This window comes from Bombina bombina, chromosome 1 (assembly GCF_027579735.1).
Source record: "Bombina bombina isolate aBomBom1 chromosome 1, aBomBom1.pri, whole genome shotgun sequence".
NCBI lineage: Eukaryota > Metazoa > Chordata > Amphibia > Anura > Bombinatoridae > Bombina > Bombina bombina.
In genome coordinates, this window is record NC_069499.1 from 136,382,621 (window position 1) to 136,400,133 (window position 17,513).

At 37.7% G+C, this 17,513-nt stretch overlaps 1 protein-coding gene across 1 annotated transcript in view; it reads left to right on the forward strand.

Annotated features, from left to right (window-relative positions):
* Positions 1–341: 341 nt before the first annotated feature.
* The window catches only part of NID2 (nidogen 2), a 109,951-nt gene continuing 92,779 nt past the window's right edge, over positions 342–17,513 (forward strand). Inside the window, exons 1-2 of the mRNA XM_053697620.1 lie at positions 342–629; positions 1,692–1,994. Of these exons, the coding sequence (XP_053553595.1) occupies positions 429–629; positions 1,692–1,994 (504 nt within the window). The 5' untranslated portion in view covers positions 342–428. The remainder of the gene's footprint in view (positions 630–1,691; positions 1,995–17,513) is intronic.

Genomic DNA, 17,513 nt, shown 5'->3' on the forward strand with positions numbered 1-17,513 from the left:
GTTAAATTGTGCCTCAGTTATATTAGGTAATGAGAGCACATCCTGCAGTTCTATTTGGTACAGTAATATGTAAACATGCCAGGGTTACAAAGGTCCCATTTTCCTGCAGCTTCCCTACATCACATCCTGCAAGTGAGCAAACAGTGAGGGGCATCCCCCGTGCCACGTCCCAGGTGCCCTACTGCAGCCTGATATTATTTCTGTGATCCTGCGGGCAGCAGCTGAGCAGTTACCCTGGGCACTGTCCTGCGTTGACTATTGGTCCGTCTGGTCAGCTCTCCACCAATCTACACATCGAGAAGCGGCGAGGTCCCGCCTACTTGCTTGGGGTCGGATGTGGATGCCCTTGTGTCTCACCATTCCATGAGCTTGGCTGGGAGCGGTGCTCATCTCCGCTCTACCTTGTATCTGTCTATAAATCACTCACCATGCGGGAAGGGGCGCTCAGTCTGCTGCTTCACTTACACTGCCTGCTGGCATTTGCTGCTGCTATTTCCAGGCTAGAACTTTTCCCCTATGGGGAGGACCGGGGAGATCAACTTCTGCAGGAGGGAGACGATGAGACCTCTGAAGTGGTGAAGCTCACAAATCCGCTACTCTTCTATGAAGCCCAGTTTAACCTTCTTTATGTAAGATGATACCAACAACATACTGACTTGCTGCTCTTCCCAACCAGCCGATCTGGCACTCATCCCATTCATTTAAAAACTTTCAGAGTTACTGTACCCTTCATCTATTGTAAATGTGATCTGGGGTTGCTGTCATTTTCAGTATAATTGGAACAAATGAGATGTTCATTTAATGATAATCGTGGCTATTTTTTGTAAATTATTGTGATGTAGTTGATTTATACAAAGTGCATGTACCTTTATATATGGTATAGAATGTGTTTTATGTCTATATAATATATATGTTTAATATGTAATGTGGCATTTAAAGATTTATTAACTGTATGTGTATTGATTGTAGATAGTGTATACATTTACTTTTACATAGACAGATGTTCCCACTATGATATCTGATCACAGCTAATTGCAGTTTGTCTATAAAATCTAATCTTTTATTTACTTTGCACTTTTTTTCGTTATAAAACACACTGTCATAGGTTTAATGTTGTAAAATATTACCATTTATTTTTGTAATTTGTATTATTTAAGCAAGTATAACCAACAGCAGCCCGGAAACACATTTTTACAGTATCATATAGGAGATTCCAGAGAGTCCAATACTTATACAGCTGCTTTTGTTCTAGCCACAAAGCTCAAGGGAAAATTTCACCCCCTCCCCTCCACACACAATCTACTGTATGCATTTCAAGTGGTGAAGGAATGTCCTAGTTAATTATTGTAAATTGGTGTCATATGTAACAGAGGTGCAATTGTAACTGTTCTCTTTTGTTTTCATTTGCCCAAAATCGATAATGCTTCAAATCCAGATAATTTGCAACACAAGTTTACATGCATCAAGAAATACATCACTGGTTTTATATTTTTTAATTGGCTAGATATCTTCATAGATGAATTATACAGTTTTAAAATAGCTTATTCATGGTATATATTATAGTCTTTGATATATATGTGTGTGTACATATCTATCTGTTATTTTGTTTACTGATTTATATACAAGTAACTTGTTATAGGATGGTTGGCAACATTGCTGATGATATTTGTGTGTTTATTTTCATCCTCCAGGTAGGGACCAATGGTATAATCTCCACTCAGGACTTTCCCAGAGAAACCCAGTATGTGGATGATGGGTTTCCAACAGACTTTCCTGTCATAGCTCCATTCTTATCAGACATTGACACAAGCAATGGCAGAGGCAAAATATATTATCGTCAAGACAATTCAGAGCAAATTGTGAATGAAGCAGCCAGGCAAATCCAGAGAGGATTCCCACAAGCTGCATTTATCCCTGATAATGTCTTCCTTGTCACTTGGGAGAACGTAGGTGCATATGAGGAAGTGACCCGAAACTCTCCATCTTCCAATAGGGTAAGTGAGTTAAGAATGTTGACAGCAAAGAATGGAATTCTTGGAGTTGTGGGAAAATCTAATTTGATATTGTAGCCTCAGAGAGAGAATAGACGGAAACAAGAGGTCAAGTGGGGTCTACTGAAGTAATGGCAGTGTGCCAGGTGTTTCTTAGGTGTAACCAACTATTTAACCAGAACATCTGTATTCTTTAAAGGGACACTGTACCCAAAATTTTTCTTTCGTGATTCAGATTGAGCATGACATTTTAAGCAACTTTCTAATTTACTCCTATTATCAAATTTTCTTCATTCTCTTGGTATCTTTATTTGAAATGCAAGAATGTAAGTTTAGATGCCGGCCCATTTTTGGTGAACAACCTGGGTTGTCCTTGCTGATTGGTGTATAAATTAATCCACCAATAAAAAAGTGCTGTCCAGAGTACTGAAACCAAAAAAAAGCTTAGATGCCTTCTTTTTCAAATAATGATAGCAAGAGAATGAAGAAAAATTGATAAAAGGAGTAAATTAGAAAGTTGCTTAAAATTGCATGCTCTTTCTGAATTACAAAAGAAAATTTTTGGGTACAGTGTCTCTTTAACTAAATTATTTATTTATTTGTTTGTATTTAATATACACACACATTCATATGCAGAGAAGTAATTATAGGAAATGTGTAAATTCCAACATTATTTAAATAGCTCCCCTGCTCATCACAATATTCTTTGTAATCTGCATAAATAATTCCAATATTAATTTTTATGCCTTTTAAAGGGACATTATACACTAGATTTTTCCTTTCATAAATGTTTTGTAGATGATCCATTTATATAGCCTATACAGCTTTGTTTTAATAAAAAAAAAATAGTTTTGCTTATTTTTAAATAACATTGCGCTGATTTTCAGACTCCTAACCAAGCCCCAACATTTTAGGAGAATACTGATGTATACCTACTCCAGCTTGCTCCTGTTTGTGTAAAGAGTCTTTTAATATGCAAAGGAAGGGGGAGGGGGGTGTCTTCTCTTTTTGCTATACAACCACTTCCAGTGGATGTTCCAGCTAACCTCTTCAACAGAGCTAAACTGGGAGCTTCTAAGTAAGTTTTTAAACGGTTTTATACTGGACTTTTATATCAGTATCTGTGCATCTTATTCTTTATAGTAGTGTATATTACATGCAGTTAAATGAAAATTGGTGTATACTATCCCTTTAATTGGATTGTAGGTCATGATGCTTTAGCAGGAAGGACACAACTGATATATATATTTTTTTTTTCATGAAATGCTTTTATTTTACATTGTTTATTTTAATGAAATGTCCTTTTTAATTCCCATATCACAACTTTATTTTTGTGACTATTGAGAGCTAATGAATTTGGGGGGCGCTATACAAATAAATGATAATAATAATATGGAACCGGCTTATCATTTTTTGAGGCTGTTATCTATCTATATACAAAAATCTAATGATTTCCTTAACAAGATCTCTGTAGAAGCTCTTTTTATCATGACAGGGGAATGTCTTACTGTCTTGTTGACTCAGCTGTGCATGGCTCATCTCCAACCTCAGATCTTGTTTCCTTTCTTAAGTATGTGTGTTTTTACAGTAAAGTCCCCATGAAAAACTAAAACAACATAAACAACTTCTTAACTCTTTAACAATCCATAAACTCTGGAATTCCTTAAAGCAAATCTTCCCAGGGTAAACAGTTCACCAGCAAATTCATTTGAGCAGCTTGTCCCCTTATGGGCAGTGAGGCTATGCTTGGTCACCGGCAAGTAACCTGCAGAGAGTGTTTAGCATTTGGTAAATTAGTTTGTGCATTTCTTACAGAAAGTAACTGCACCTCAAGGTGTAATTGAGTCCGCATGTTGTCATTGGGAAAAATGTGGTTAATAATGAACTGATTGCATAATTCTCTTGAGTATTACAGTTTATTCCTAGCTAATTAAAAAGTATTATATTATTTGTAGCACTCTCTGGGAGCTTTATGTTATATAGCATATGAAGACTAGTACAGCCTTTTTAGTGTTCATTTACTCATTCTTCTAAATGGCTTGAATCTTACGTGTTATCCTATCAGGGAAGTTCTGATCGTTTGTTCACTCCCACCTTGAGCTTTGGACTCTGACTCTGTCACTGAATGGAGCGGAGAATCTCCGTGATGGCGTGGCAAGTTTTTTGCACTATCTGACCAGTGATTGATTTCTCGGTATGTTAAGTAACCGGCAATTTTTTGCGGTTCACGTGTATTGGTCTGGATAACTCAGTGATGAAGGGAACAAGGCTGATCAGTATCTTTAATATTTAGCGTGCATTTTCGGGGGGTGGGGAGGGGTGTGTGCATTAGATTAGATTAGTAGTCACGGATTGGCTAATAATTTGCAGGGTGTGTTTCCCGCTATCCAATCAGATTTTGAGCTAGGTTTTTTAAACTTTAACAGTTTACATGTGTTTTATGAGGCTATGAGTAAGGCTCACGCCGAAACGCGTTAGCCGCTTTTTTGTTACTAGCTCTACATTTTTCCATCTCCTCTGTATTGTTTGTCTTTTAATTAGGGACATAGTCCCTGTGTATACTTCGTATACTGTATGTTGTGATGGTATACCCTGTTCATTAAATTCACATTCATTACAAACGGCTATTATCAGGTGCTTCTGTACTTCTGTTTGTTACTTTGAATCTTACTTGCTATGGCTGCAGCAGAAGCCAGTTCCCAAGCGTTGTGGAATCTGTTGGCGCTCTACAAATAACTGATAATAATAATAATAATTTTGTCACACTTTTAAAGAGTAGTGCACTATAGCTGACTTTAAAAGGACAGTCTAGTCAAAATTAAAACTTCCATGATTCAAATAGGGCATGCAATTTTATTCAACTTTCCAATTTACTTTTATCATCAAATTTGCTTTGTACTTTTAGTATTCTTTGTTGAAAGACAAACATAGGTAGGCTCATATGCTAATTTCTGAGCCCCTGAAGGCTGCCTCCTTTTTCAGTGCATTTTGACAGTTTGTCACTGCTAGACAGTGCTAGTTCATGTGTGCCATATAGATAACATTGTGCTCACTCCCGTGGAGTTACGAGTCAGCACTGATTGGCTAATATGCATGTTTGTCAAAAGCATGGACATAAGAGGGCAGTCTGCAGAGGCTTAGATATAAGGTTAACACAGCGGTAAAAAGTGTATTAATATAACAGTGCTGGTTATGCAAAACTGGGGAATGGGTAATAAAGGGGTTATCTATCTTTTTAAACAATAATAATCCTGGAGTAGACTGTCCCTTTAACTATATGTCTATGCAGGGGTTAAACACACAGTTATATGCATGCAATGGTTTAAAGGGACACTAAACCCAATATTTTTCTTTCATGATTCAGATAGAGCATGAGATTTTAAGCACCTTTCTAATTTACTCCTATTATCAATTTTTCTTTGTTCTCATGCTATATTGATTTGAAAAAGCAGTACTGTAGGCTTTAGAGCCAGACCATTTTTTGTTCAGCACATGGGTAGCACTTGCTGATTTGTGGCTAAATGTTATAAACCAATCAGCAGCTCTACCAAGGTGCTGAACTAAAAAATGGGCCGGCTCCTAACCTTTTATTACTGCTTTTTCAAATCAAGATAACATGAGAACAAAGAAAAATTGATAATAGGAGTAAATTAGAAAGTTGCTTAAAATTGCATGCTCTATCTGAATCATGAAAGAAAAAAATGTGGGGTTAGTATCCCTTTAATAATAAAATGCTTTACAAATTTACAAAAACTACACACTTTTAGTTGGAGCTGCTTTTTTTGTAACAAGTTACTGATTGATGTCTGTTTTCTGCTCGGTTGTGCTAAGGGTCACTCAAAAAATGTTTTGGTGTGCTGGACATGGCTCTTGGGCTGTAGTTTGGACAGCTCTTTTCAGCGCTCATGAGGTCACACAGTAATACCTGAATTTGCACAATTTTAAACAACTTTCCAATTTACTTTTATCATCAAATTTGCTTTGTTTTCTTGTTCTTCTTAGTTAAAGGCACACTAAACCCACATTTTTTTTCATGAGTCAGATAGAGCATGCAATTTTAAGCAACTTTCTAATTTACTCCTATTAGCAATTTTTCTTTGTTTTCTTGCAATCTTTATTTGAAAAAGCAGGAATGTAAGCTTAAGAGCCAGCCCATTTTTGGTTCAGATCCTGGGTAACGCTTGCTGATTGGTGGCTTCATTATGCGACCAATCAGCAAGCGACATTCCTGCTTTTTTAAATAAAGATACCAAGAGAATGAAGAAAAAGTGATAATAGGCGTAAATTAGAAAGTTGCTTTAATGTGCATGCTCTATCTGAATCATGAAAGAAAAAAATTGGTTTTAGTATCCCTTTAAAAACTAAACCTAGGTAGGCTCATATGCTAATTTCTAAGCCATTGAAACAGTGTGATTGGTAGAGAGGAAATGTTTTGATAGTTGTGCTTGGATTTTAGAGACAATTTCATACCGGTGAGCATTCTTAAAGCATCTCGCCAGCCCCGAGATCATCGGGCCCCATGCCTTTATTAGCTGGACACAATGAGATAGATGTTGTCTATCTGCAAACACTTTGCTTCTAATATCTTAAAGGGACATTGTAGTGTGCAAAAATTCCATGTTCTAATTCATTAGTAATATTAGAACTAGTGACCCTACAATGCTATGCAATACTGTTCAAGAGCTGCAGAGCACTGTTGGTCTTGAGCAGACACAACCAATGAGCCAATCAACAACAGCAGTCACATGGCCCAGCTCTGCGGCTGGCGCTGCTTATTGGTTCAGCGCCAGTATCTGATTGGGAGATTCAGGTAAAGCCTGCAATATAAAATATCTTTCCAATATACTTCCATTATCAAAACGTGTACTTTCTTTTTTACATGCAAGCTTTCTGAGGCTCCAACTCCTACTGAGCGTGTACTAAAGTGCACAGTATATACGTACAGGTATATGCATTTTTAGATTGATGACAGTCACATGATACATTGGCTGGGGGGGGGGGGTTTGGATTAACTTTGAAATTTGCCAGAAAATATTTTACTGGACATTTCAAATTCAAAGTAAGTGCTATTGCATTGTCTTGTTATTGTGTATTTGTAAATTATTCAATTCTGCTGTATTTAGGGGTCCTTTTACTATCTGTTTACCCTCTTTCTGGGGGGTAAACACATAGCGCTGCAGGGTCACTAGTGCTAAATTTACATGCTGTATTACAAAATGCTTGAAATCCTTATACTTAGAGAACTACTATCTCTATGGACACTAAAAAATGGAAACTTTTGAAAACTAGTATTAAAAAACAGACGGCTAGATTGCGAGTTTTGCATTAGAGGCTATGCGGTGCTAACGAGCAGTTTTCTCTTACAGCTCACTTACCTGCAGCGCTGGTATTACGGGTTTTTACAAACACGGCGTTAAAAGGCAAGAAGTGAGCGTTGAGCAAAATGTGCTCCTTACCGCACTCCAATACCAGCGCTGCTTAAGTCAGTGATGTGCTGGTTGTACGTGCTCGTGCACGATTTACCCATAGGAATCAACGGGGAGAGCCGGCTGAGAAAAAGTCTAACACCTGCCACCTGCATAAAAGCAGCATAAAACTCAGTAACGCAGCCCCATTGATTGCTAAGGGGAAATAAAAATTATGTTTACACCTAACACCCTAACATGAACCCCGAGTCTAAACATCCCTAATCTTACACTTATTAACCCCTAATCTGCTGCCCCAACATCGCTGACACCTACATTATACTTATTAACCCCTAATCTGCCGCTCCGGACACCGCCGCCACCACCTACATTATATGTATTAACCCCTAATCTGCTGCCCCCAACATCGCCGACATCTACATTATATTTATTAACCCCTAATCTCCCTCCCCCAATGTCGCCGCAACCTACCTAAATTTATTAACCCCTAATCTGCCGCCCCCAACGTCGCCGCCGCCGCCACTATAATAAACATATTAACCCCTAAACCACCGCACTCCCGCCTCACAAACATTATTTAAATATTATTAACCCCTAATCTGCCGCCTCCAATGTCGCCGCCACTATACTAAATTTATTAACCCCTAAACCTAAGTCTAACCCTAACACCCCCTAACTTAAATATAATTACAATAAATCTAAATAAAAATTAATATTATTACCTAAATAATTCCTATTTAAAACTAAATACCTATAAAATAAACCCTAAGCTAGCTACAATATAACTAATAGTTACATTGTATATAGCTTAGGGTTTATTTTTATTTTACAGGCAAGTTTGTATTTATTTTAACTAGGTAGAATAGTTATTAAATAGTTATTAACTATTTAATAACTACCTAGCTAAAATAAATACAAAAGTACCTGTAAAATAAAACCTAACCTAAGTTACAATAACACCTAACACTACACTACAATTAAATAAATTAACTAAATTAAAAACAATTAAATAAATTAAATTAGCTAAAGTACAAAAAAAAACCCCACTAAATTACAGAAAATAATAAACAAATTACAAGATATTTAAACTAATTACACCTAATCTAAAGCCCTATCAAAATAAAAAAGCCCCCCAAAATAACCACCCCCTAGCCTAAACTATCAATAGCCCTTAAAAGGGCCTTTTGTGGGGCATTGCCCCAAAGTAATCAGCTCTTCTACCTGTAAAAAAAAAATACAAACAACCCCCCCCCCAACAGTAAAACCCATCACCCACACAACCAACCCCCCAAATAAAATACTATCTAAAAAAACCTAAGCTCCCCATTGCCCTTAAAATGGGCATTTGGATGGGCATTGCCCTTAAAAGGGCAGTTAGCTCTTTTGCGGCCCAAACCCTAATCTAAAAAATAAAACCCACCCAATACACCCTTAAAAAACAGTAACCCCCTTAAGATTCTATTGGCTGTTCCAATCAGCCAATAGGATTTTTTCTACCTTAATTCTATCAGCCAATCGGAATCTAAGGGACGCTATCTTGGATGACATGACTTAAAGGAACCGTCATTCAGTAAGAAGACTTTGTTTGAAGAGGATGCTCTGCGTCGGATGTCTTGAAGATGGACCTGCTCCACGTCGGATGGATGAAGATAGAAGATGCCGCCTGGGTGAAGACTTCTGCCCGTCTGGAGGACCACTTCGCCCGGCTTGGATGAAGACTTCTCACGGCTTCGTTGAGGACTTCGGCCCGGTTGGATGAAGACTTCTGCCGCTTCCTTGAGGATGAATGTCCGGTCTTCAGAACAGTAAGTCGATCTTCAGGGGGTTAGTATTAGGTTTTTTTAAGGGTGTATTGGGTGGGTTTTATTTTTTAGATTGGGGTTTGGGACGCAAAAGAGCTAACTGCCCTTTTAAGGGCAATGCCCATCCAAATGCCCTTTTCAGGGCAATGGGGAGCTTAGGTTTTTTTAGATAGTATTTTATTTGGGGGGTTGGTTGTGTGGGTGGTGGGTTTTACTGTTGGGGGAGTTGTTTGTATTTTGTTTTACAGGTAAAAGAGCTGATTACTTTGGGGCAATGCCCTGCAAAAGGCCCTTTTAAAGGGACAGTCTACCATAGAATTGTTATTGTTTTAAAAGATAGATAATCCCTTTATTACTCATTCCCCAGTTTTGCATAACCAACACAGTTATATTAATGTACTTTTTGCCTTTGTGATTACCTTGTATCTAGGAACCTTCTTCCAGCCCCCTGATCACATGACTGTGACTGTTTATTATCTATTGTCTTAAATTTAGCATTGTATTGTGCTAGATCTTAAATAACTTTCTGTGCCTGAACACAGTGTTATCTATATAGCCCACGTGTACTTTCTGTCTCTTTGTGTTGAAAAGAGATTTAAAAAGCATGTGATAAGAGGCAGCCCTCAAAGGCTTAGAAATTAGCATATGAGCCTACCTATGTTTAGTTTAAACTAAGAATACCAAGAGAAAAAAGCAAATTTGATGATAAAAGTAAATTGGAAAGTCGATTAAAATTAAAAGTCCTATCTGAATAATGAAAGTTTAATTTATACTTGACTGTCCCTTTAAGGGCTATTGATAGTTTAGTTTAGGCTAGGGCTTTTTTTATTTTGTGGGGGCTTTTTTTATTTTGATAGGGCTATTAGATTAGGTGTAATTAGTTTAAATATCTTGTAATTTGCTTATTATTTTCTGTAATTTAGTGTTTTATTTTTTTTTTGTACTTTAGCTAATTTAATTTATTTAATTGTTTTTAATTTAGTTAATTTATTTAATTGTAGGGTTAGGTTAGGTGTTATTGTAACTTAGGTTAAGTTTTATTTTACAGGTACTTTTGTATTTATTTTAGCTAGGTAGTTATTAAATAGTTAATAACTATTTAATAACTATTCTACCTAGTTAAAATAAATACAAACTTGCCTGTAAAATAAAAATAAACCCTAAGCTAGCTACAATGTAACTATTAGTTATATTGTAGCTAGCTTAGGGTTTATTTTATAGATAAGTATTTAGTTTTAAATAGGAATTATTTAGGTAATAATATAAATTTTTATTTAGATTTATTGTAATTATATTTAAGTTAGGGGGTGTTAGACTTAGGTTTAGGGTTAATACATTTAGTATAGTGGCGGCGACGTTTGGGCCGGAGGATTAGGGGTTATTAAATGTAGGTAGGTGTCGGCGATGTTAGGGATGGCAGATTAGGGGTTAATAATATTTAACTAGTGTTTGCGAGGCGGGAGTGAGGCGGTTTAGGGGTTAAAATGTTTATTATAGTTGCGCCGATGTCCGGAGCAGCAGATTAGGGGTTAAAAATTTTTTTTAGTGTTTGCGATGCGGAAGGGCCTCGGTTTAGGGGTTAATAGGTAGTTTATGGGTGTTAGTGTACTTTTTAGCACTTTATTTATGAGTTTTATGCTACAGCATTGTACCATAAAACTCTTAACTACTGACTTTTAAATGCGTTAGGGATCTTGGAGGTAGAGGGTGTACCGCTCACTTTTTGGCCTCCCAGGACAGACTCGTAATATCAGCGCTATGGAAGTCCCATAGAAAAAAGGCTTTACGTAAGTCGTTTTGCGGTAAGGCCAAAGAAGTGTGCGGTGTCCCTAAACCTGCAAGACTCGTAATAGCAGCGGTAGGGAAAAAGCAGCGTTAGGACCTGTTAACGCTTTTTCAGCCTAACGCACAACTTGTAATGTAGCCGAGAGTCTTTTAATCTGACATCATCTGTACGCATGACAAGACGTTCATTCTGCATGTCATTCACCATATGGTATTTTTTATTTATTTTTATTTATTTCCACATATGATTCTTTAAGCTATTGGCTTTTCCACATTAGTGACAGAGAAGTGTCAGGTCACAGATCACATGCCAGGAATAGCTTTCTGATAACCTCTTTATCTGATGTGTATAGTTGCATGTCTCTTAAGGTTGCTAAGGAAGATCTGTCTTGCACATGTTCCAGATGTTGTACTGCTCCATATGTTATAGTTTTAAATAAATGAAACCATAAAGATGCACTGCAATCATTTGTATGTCTAACAAGACGTCTTAGCTGCAGGGAAATAAATGCAGATTCCGTGGGGAAAATGTTTTATTAATGTTTTTTTTAGTTGGTTTACTGCAGTGAAATTTATATATTTTTTTTATTATGCTATTGAGCACAAGTGTGTAACATTGCTACAGCTTTTTTTTCTTTTCTTCATTGCACAGAACACAGAGGAATAGCTCTTTCTCAATGTAAAAAAAAAGAAGAAGCAAAACATTTTCCAATTTTAAAGATTTATTAAGCTGCATACAATGCATTTTGGGCTTTATGGAGGCCATTTGCATAAGTGAGTCTGCTGCCACATATTTAAAGGAACAGTAAATAGTATAAATACAGTAGATTTGCAAATCAACAAATGAATGAAAACAAGACAATGCAATAGCATTTAGTCTGAACTTCAAATGAGAAGTACATTTTTTTCTGACAAATTTCAGTTATGTCATTTTCCACTCCTCCTGTATCATGTGACAGCCATCAGCCAATCACAAATGCATATTCTGTGAATTCTTGCACATGCTCAGTAGATGCTGGTGACTCAAAAAAGTGTAAATTTAAAAAGTCTGTGCACTTTTTGTTAATGGAAGCAAATTGGAAAGTTGTTTAAAATCGCATGCTTTATCTGAATAATGAAAGTTTATTTTTGACTTGAGTATCCCTTTAAGAAACAGAAACTGCTTCTTTTTCCTCTCCGCCACCTCAGAAGTGGGTAGATTAATCACCCTGACACTCGCTCGTTTATTGGTTATGCCGGAGCAGGGGGCAGCATTGCACAAGAAACCTCTTGTGCAGTGTTAAATTTTGCTACCCATTCCCCAGCTTTGCACAACCAACACTGTTAGATTAATATACTTTATAACATTTAAACCTCTACATTTCTGCCTGTTTCAAAGCCTCTATTGACAGCTTCTTAATCACATGCTTTTGTATTTGCTTTTCACAACAGGAGACTGATAGTTCATGTGGGCCATTTAGATAACAATGTGTTCACGCCCGGGAAGTTATTTAAGAGTTAGCACAACACAATACTAAATGCAACTTAATAGATTTTAAACAGTCAGTCATGTGATCAAGGAGCTGTCAGAAGATGCTTAGATACAAGGTAATAACAGAGGTAAAAAGTATATTAATATAATTATGTTGGTTGTGCAAAACTGGGGAATGGGTAATAAAGGGATTATCTATCTTTTAAAACAATACAAATTCTATTGTAGACTATCCCTTTAATAGGATTTTCCAGTCTTGAAAATTGTACATTACAGGCCTCATAAGCCTAACTCTGCCTCATACCTCTCCCGAAGTTACTGTTTGTTATCTAATAAAGTCTGCTGAAGCCAAACACAATGGGCAAGATTACAAGTCACGTGGCAAATCATTTGCGAAAACATTGCACGCGTTATGGCTTTTTCGCATTTGGGATAGTGCAGCTATTAAAAGTTGCAAAATTACTTATTTTGAGCGTGCGTTAAGCCACATAATCTAAACAGCTAAATCGCGTGCGTGTTCAGGTATTTCCCATAGAAGTTAATGGAGAAGACAAATAGACCAGAGACACTAAAATCCTAATCTGTGCAAAGACCTTAACATATTTTTCTTGAAAAGTATACATAAAAATGCAAATATTTAATATTGCAAAAATGTTTTCATAACGCAATATTTCTTTATATATGTGATGATTTTTGGACTGATATATCTATTTATAGAGGGATATGTATATGAATATATATATGTCTAGATATATTGAGATCTATATGTGAAAATCCCTCTGAGATATTGTTTAATGTGCATAATCTCTATGGCCTAGATTTGGAGTTCGGCGGTAAAAGGGCTGTTAACGCTCCGCGGGTTTTTTTCTGGCCGCACCATAAATTTAACTCTGGTATCGAGAGTTCAAACAAATGCTGCGTTAGGCTCCAAAAAAGGAGCGTAGAGCATATTTACCGCAAATGCAACTCTCGATACCAGAGTTGCTTACGGACGCGGCCGGCATCAAAAACGTGCTCGTGCACGATTCTCCCATAGGAAACAATGGGGCAGTTTGAGCTGAAAAAAAACCTAACACCTGCAAAAAAGCAGCGTTCAGCTCCTAACGCAGCCCCATTGTTTCCTATGGGGAAACACTTCCTACGTCTGCACCTAACACTCTAACATGTACCCCGAGTCTAAACACCCCTAACCTTACACTTATTAACCCCTAATCTGCCGCCCCCGCTATCGCTGACCCCTGCATTACACTTTTAACCCCTAATCTGCCGCTCCGTAAACCGCCGCCACCTACGTTATCCCTATGTACCCCTAATCTGTTGCCCCTAACATCGCCGACCCCTATGTTATATTTATTAACCCCTAATCTGCCCCCCACAACGTCGCCGACACCTGCCTACACTTATTAACCCCTAATCTGCCGAGCGGACCTGAGCGCTACTATAATAAAGTTATTAACCCCTAATCCGCCTCACTAACCCTATCATAAATAGTATTAACCCCTAATCTGCCCTCCCTAACATCGCCGACACCTACCTTCAATTATTAACCCCTAATCTGCCGACCGGAGCTCACCGCTATTCTAATAAATGTATTAACCCCTAAAGCTAAGTCTAACCCTAACACTAACACCCCCCTAAGTTAAATATAATTTTTATCTAACGAAATAAATTAACTCTTATTAAATAAATAATTCCTATTTAAAGCTAAATACTTACCTGTAAAATACATCCTAATATAGCTACAATATAAATTATAATTATATTATAGCTATTTTAGGATTAATATTTATTTTACAGGCAACTTTGTAATTATTTTAACCAGGTACAATAGCTATTAAATAGTTAAGAACTATTTAATAGTTACCTAGTTAAAATAATAACAAATTTACCTGTAAAATAAATCCTAACCTAAGATATAATTAAACCTAACACTACCCTATCAATAAAATAATTAAATAAACTACCTACAATTACCTACAATTAACCTAACACTACACTATCAATAAATTAATTAAACACAATTGCTACAAATAAATACAATTAAATAAACTATCTAAAGTACAAAAAATAAAAAAGAACTAAGTTACAGAAAATAATAAAATATTTACAAACATAAGAAAAATATTACAACAATTTTAAACTAATTACACCTACTCTAAGCCCCCTAATAAAATAACAAAGCCCCCCAAAATAAAAAATTCCCTACCCTATTCTAAAATACAAATATTACAAGCTCTTTTACCTTACCAGCCCTGAACAGGGCCCTTTGCGGGGCATGCCCCAAGAATTTCAGCTCTTTTGCCTGTAAAAAAAAACATACAATACCCCCCCCCCCAACATTACAACCCACCACCCACATACCCCTAATCTAACCCAAACCCCCCTTAAATAAACCTAACACTACCCCCCTGATGATCTTCCTACCTTGTCTTCACCATGCCAGGTTCACCGATCCGTCCTGGCTCCAAGATCTTCATCCAACCCAAGCGGGGGCTAGACATCCACTGAAGAAGTCCAGAAGAGGGTCCAAAGTCTTCCTCCTATCCGGCAAGAAGAGGACATCCGGACCGGCAAACATCTTCTCCAAGCGGCATCTTCTATCTTCTTCCATCCGATGACGACCGGCTCCATCTTGAAGACCTCCAGCGCGGATCCATCCTCTTCTTCCGACGACTAGACGACGAATGACGGTTCCTTTAAGGGACGTCATCCAAGATGGCGTCCCTCGAATTCCGATTGGCTGATAGGATTCTATCAGCCAATCGGAATTAAGGTAGGAATTTTCTGATTGGCTGATGGAATCAGCCAATCAGAATATAGTTCAATCCGATTGGCTGATCCAATCAGCCAATCAGATTGAGCTCGCATTCTATTGGCTGATCGGAACAGCCAATAGAATGCGAGCTCAATCTGATTGGCTGATTGGATCAGCCAATCGGATTGAACTTGATTCTGATTGGCTGATTCCATCAGCCAATCAGAAAATTCCTACCTTAATTCCGATTGGCTGATAGAATCCTATCAACCAATCGGAATTCGAGGGACGCCATCTTGGATGACGTCCCTTAAAGGAACCGTCATTCGTCGTCTAGTCGTCGGAAGAAGAGGATGGATCCGCGCTGGAGGTCTTCAAGATGGAGCCGGTCGTCATCGGATGGAAGAAGATAGAAGATGCCGCTTGGAGAAGATGTTTGCCGGTCCGGATGTCCTCTTCTTGCCGGATAGGAGGAAGACTTTGGACCCTCTTCTGGACTTCTTCAGTGGATGTCTAGCCCCCGCTTGGGTTGGATGAAGATCTTGGAGCCAGGACGGATCGGTGAACCTGGCATGGTGAAGACAAGGTAGGAAGATCATCAGGGGGGTAGTGTTAGGTTTATTTAAGGGGGGTTTGGGTTAGATTAGGGGTATGTGGGTGGTGGGTTGTAATGTTGGGGGGGGGGTATTGTATGTTTTTTTTTACAGGCAAAAGAGCTGAAATTCTTGGGGCATGCCCCGCAAAGGGCCCTGTTCAGGGCTGGTAAGGTAAAAGAGCTTGTAATATTTGTATTTTAGAATAGGGTAGGGAATTTTTTATTTTGGGGGGCTTTGTTATTTTATTAGGGGGCTTAGAGTAGGTGTAATTAGTTTAAAATTGTTGTAATATTTTTCTTATGTTTGTAAATATTTTATTATTTTCTGTAACTTAGTTCTTTTTTATTTTTTGTACTTTAGATAGTTTATTTAATTGTATTTATTTGTAGCAATTGTGTTTAATTAATTTATTGATAGTGTAGTGTTAGGTTAATTGTAGGTAATTGTAGGTAGTTTATTTAATTATTTTATTGATAGGGTAGTGTTAGGTTTAATTATATCTTAGGTTAGGATTTATTTTACAGGTAAATTTGTTATTATTTTAACTAGGTAACTATTAAATAGTTCTTAACTATTTAATAGCTATTGTACCTGGTTAAAATAATTACAAAGTTGCCTGTAAAATAAATATTAATCCTAAAATAGCTATAATATAATTATAATTTATATTGTAGCTATATTAGGATGTATTTTACAGGTAAGTATTTAGCTTTAAATAGGAATTATTTATTTAATAAGAGTTAATTTATTTCGTTAGATAAAAATTATATTTAACTTAGGGGGGTGTTAGTGTTAGGGTTAGACTTAGCTTTAGGGGTTAATACATTTATTAGAATAGCGGTGAGCTCCGGTCGGCAGATTAGGGGTTAATAATTGAAGGTAGGTGTCGGCGATGTTAGGGAGGGCAGATTAGGGGTTAATACTATTTATGATAGGGTTAGTGAGGCGGATTAGGGGTTAATAACTTTATTATAGTAGCGGTGCGGTCCGCTCGGCAGATTAGGGGTTAATAAGTGTAGGTAGGTGTCGGCGACGTTGAGGGGGGCAGATTAGGGGTTAATAAATATAACATAGGGGTCGGCGATGTTAGGGGTAGCAGATTAGGGGTACATAGGGATAACGTAGGTGGCGGCGATTTGCGGTCGGAAGATTAGGGGTTAATTATTTTAAGTAGCTTGCGGCGACGTTGTGGGGGGCAAGTTAGGGGTTAATAAATGTAATACAGGGGTCGGCGGTGTTAGGGGCAGCAGATTAGGGGTACATAAGTATAACGTAGGTGGCGGTCGGCAGATTAGGGGTTAAAAATTTTAATCGAGTGGCGGCGATGTGGGGGGACCTCGGTTTAGGGGTACATAGGTAGTTTATGGGTGTTAGTGTACTTTAGGGTACAGTAGTTAAGAGCTTTATAAACCGGCGTTAGCCAGAAAGCTCTTAACTCCTGCTATTTTCAGGCGGCTGGAATCTTGTCGTTAGAGCTCTAACGCTCACTGCAGAAACGACTCTAAATACCGGCGTTAGAAAGATCCCATTGAAAAGATAGGCTACGCAAATGGCGTAGGGGGATCTGCGGTATGGAAAAGTCGCGGCTGTAAAGTGAGCGTTAGACCCTTTAATCACTGACTCCAAATACCAGCGGGCGGCCAAAACCAGCGTTAGGAGCCTCTAACGCTGGTTTTGACGGCTACCG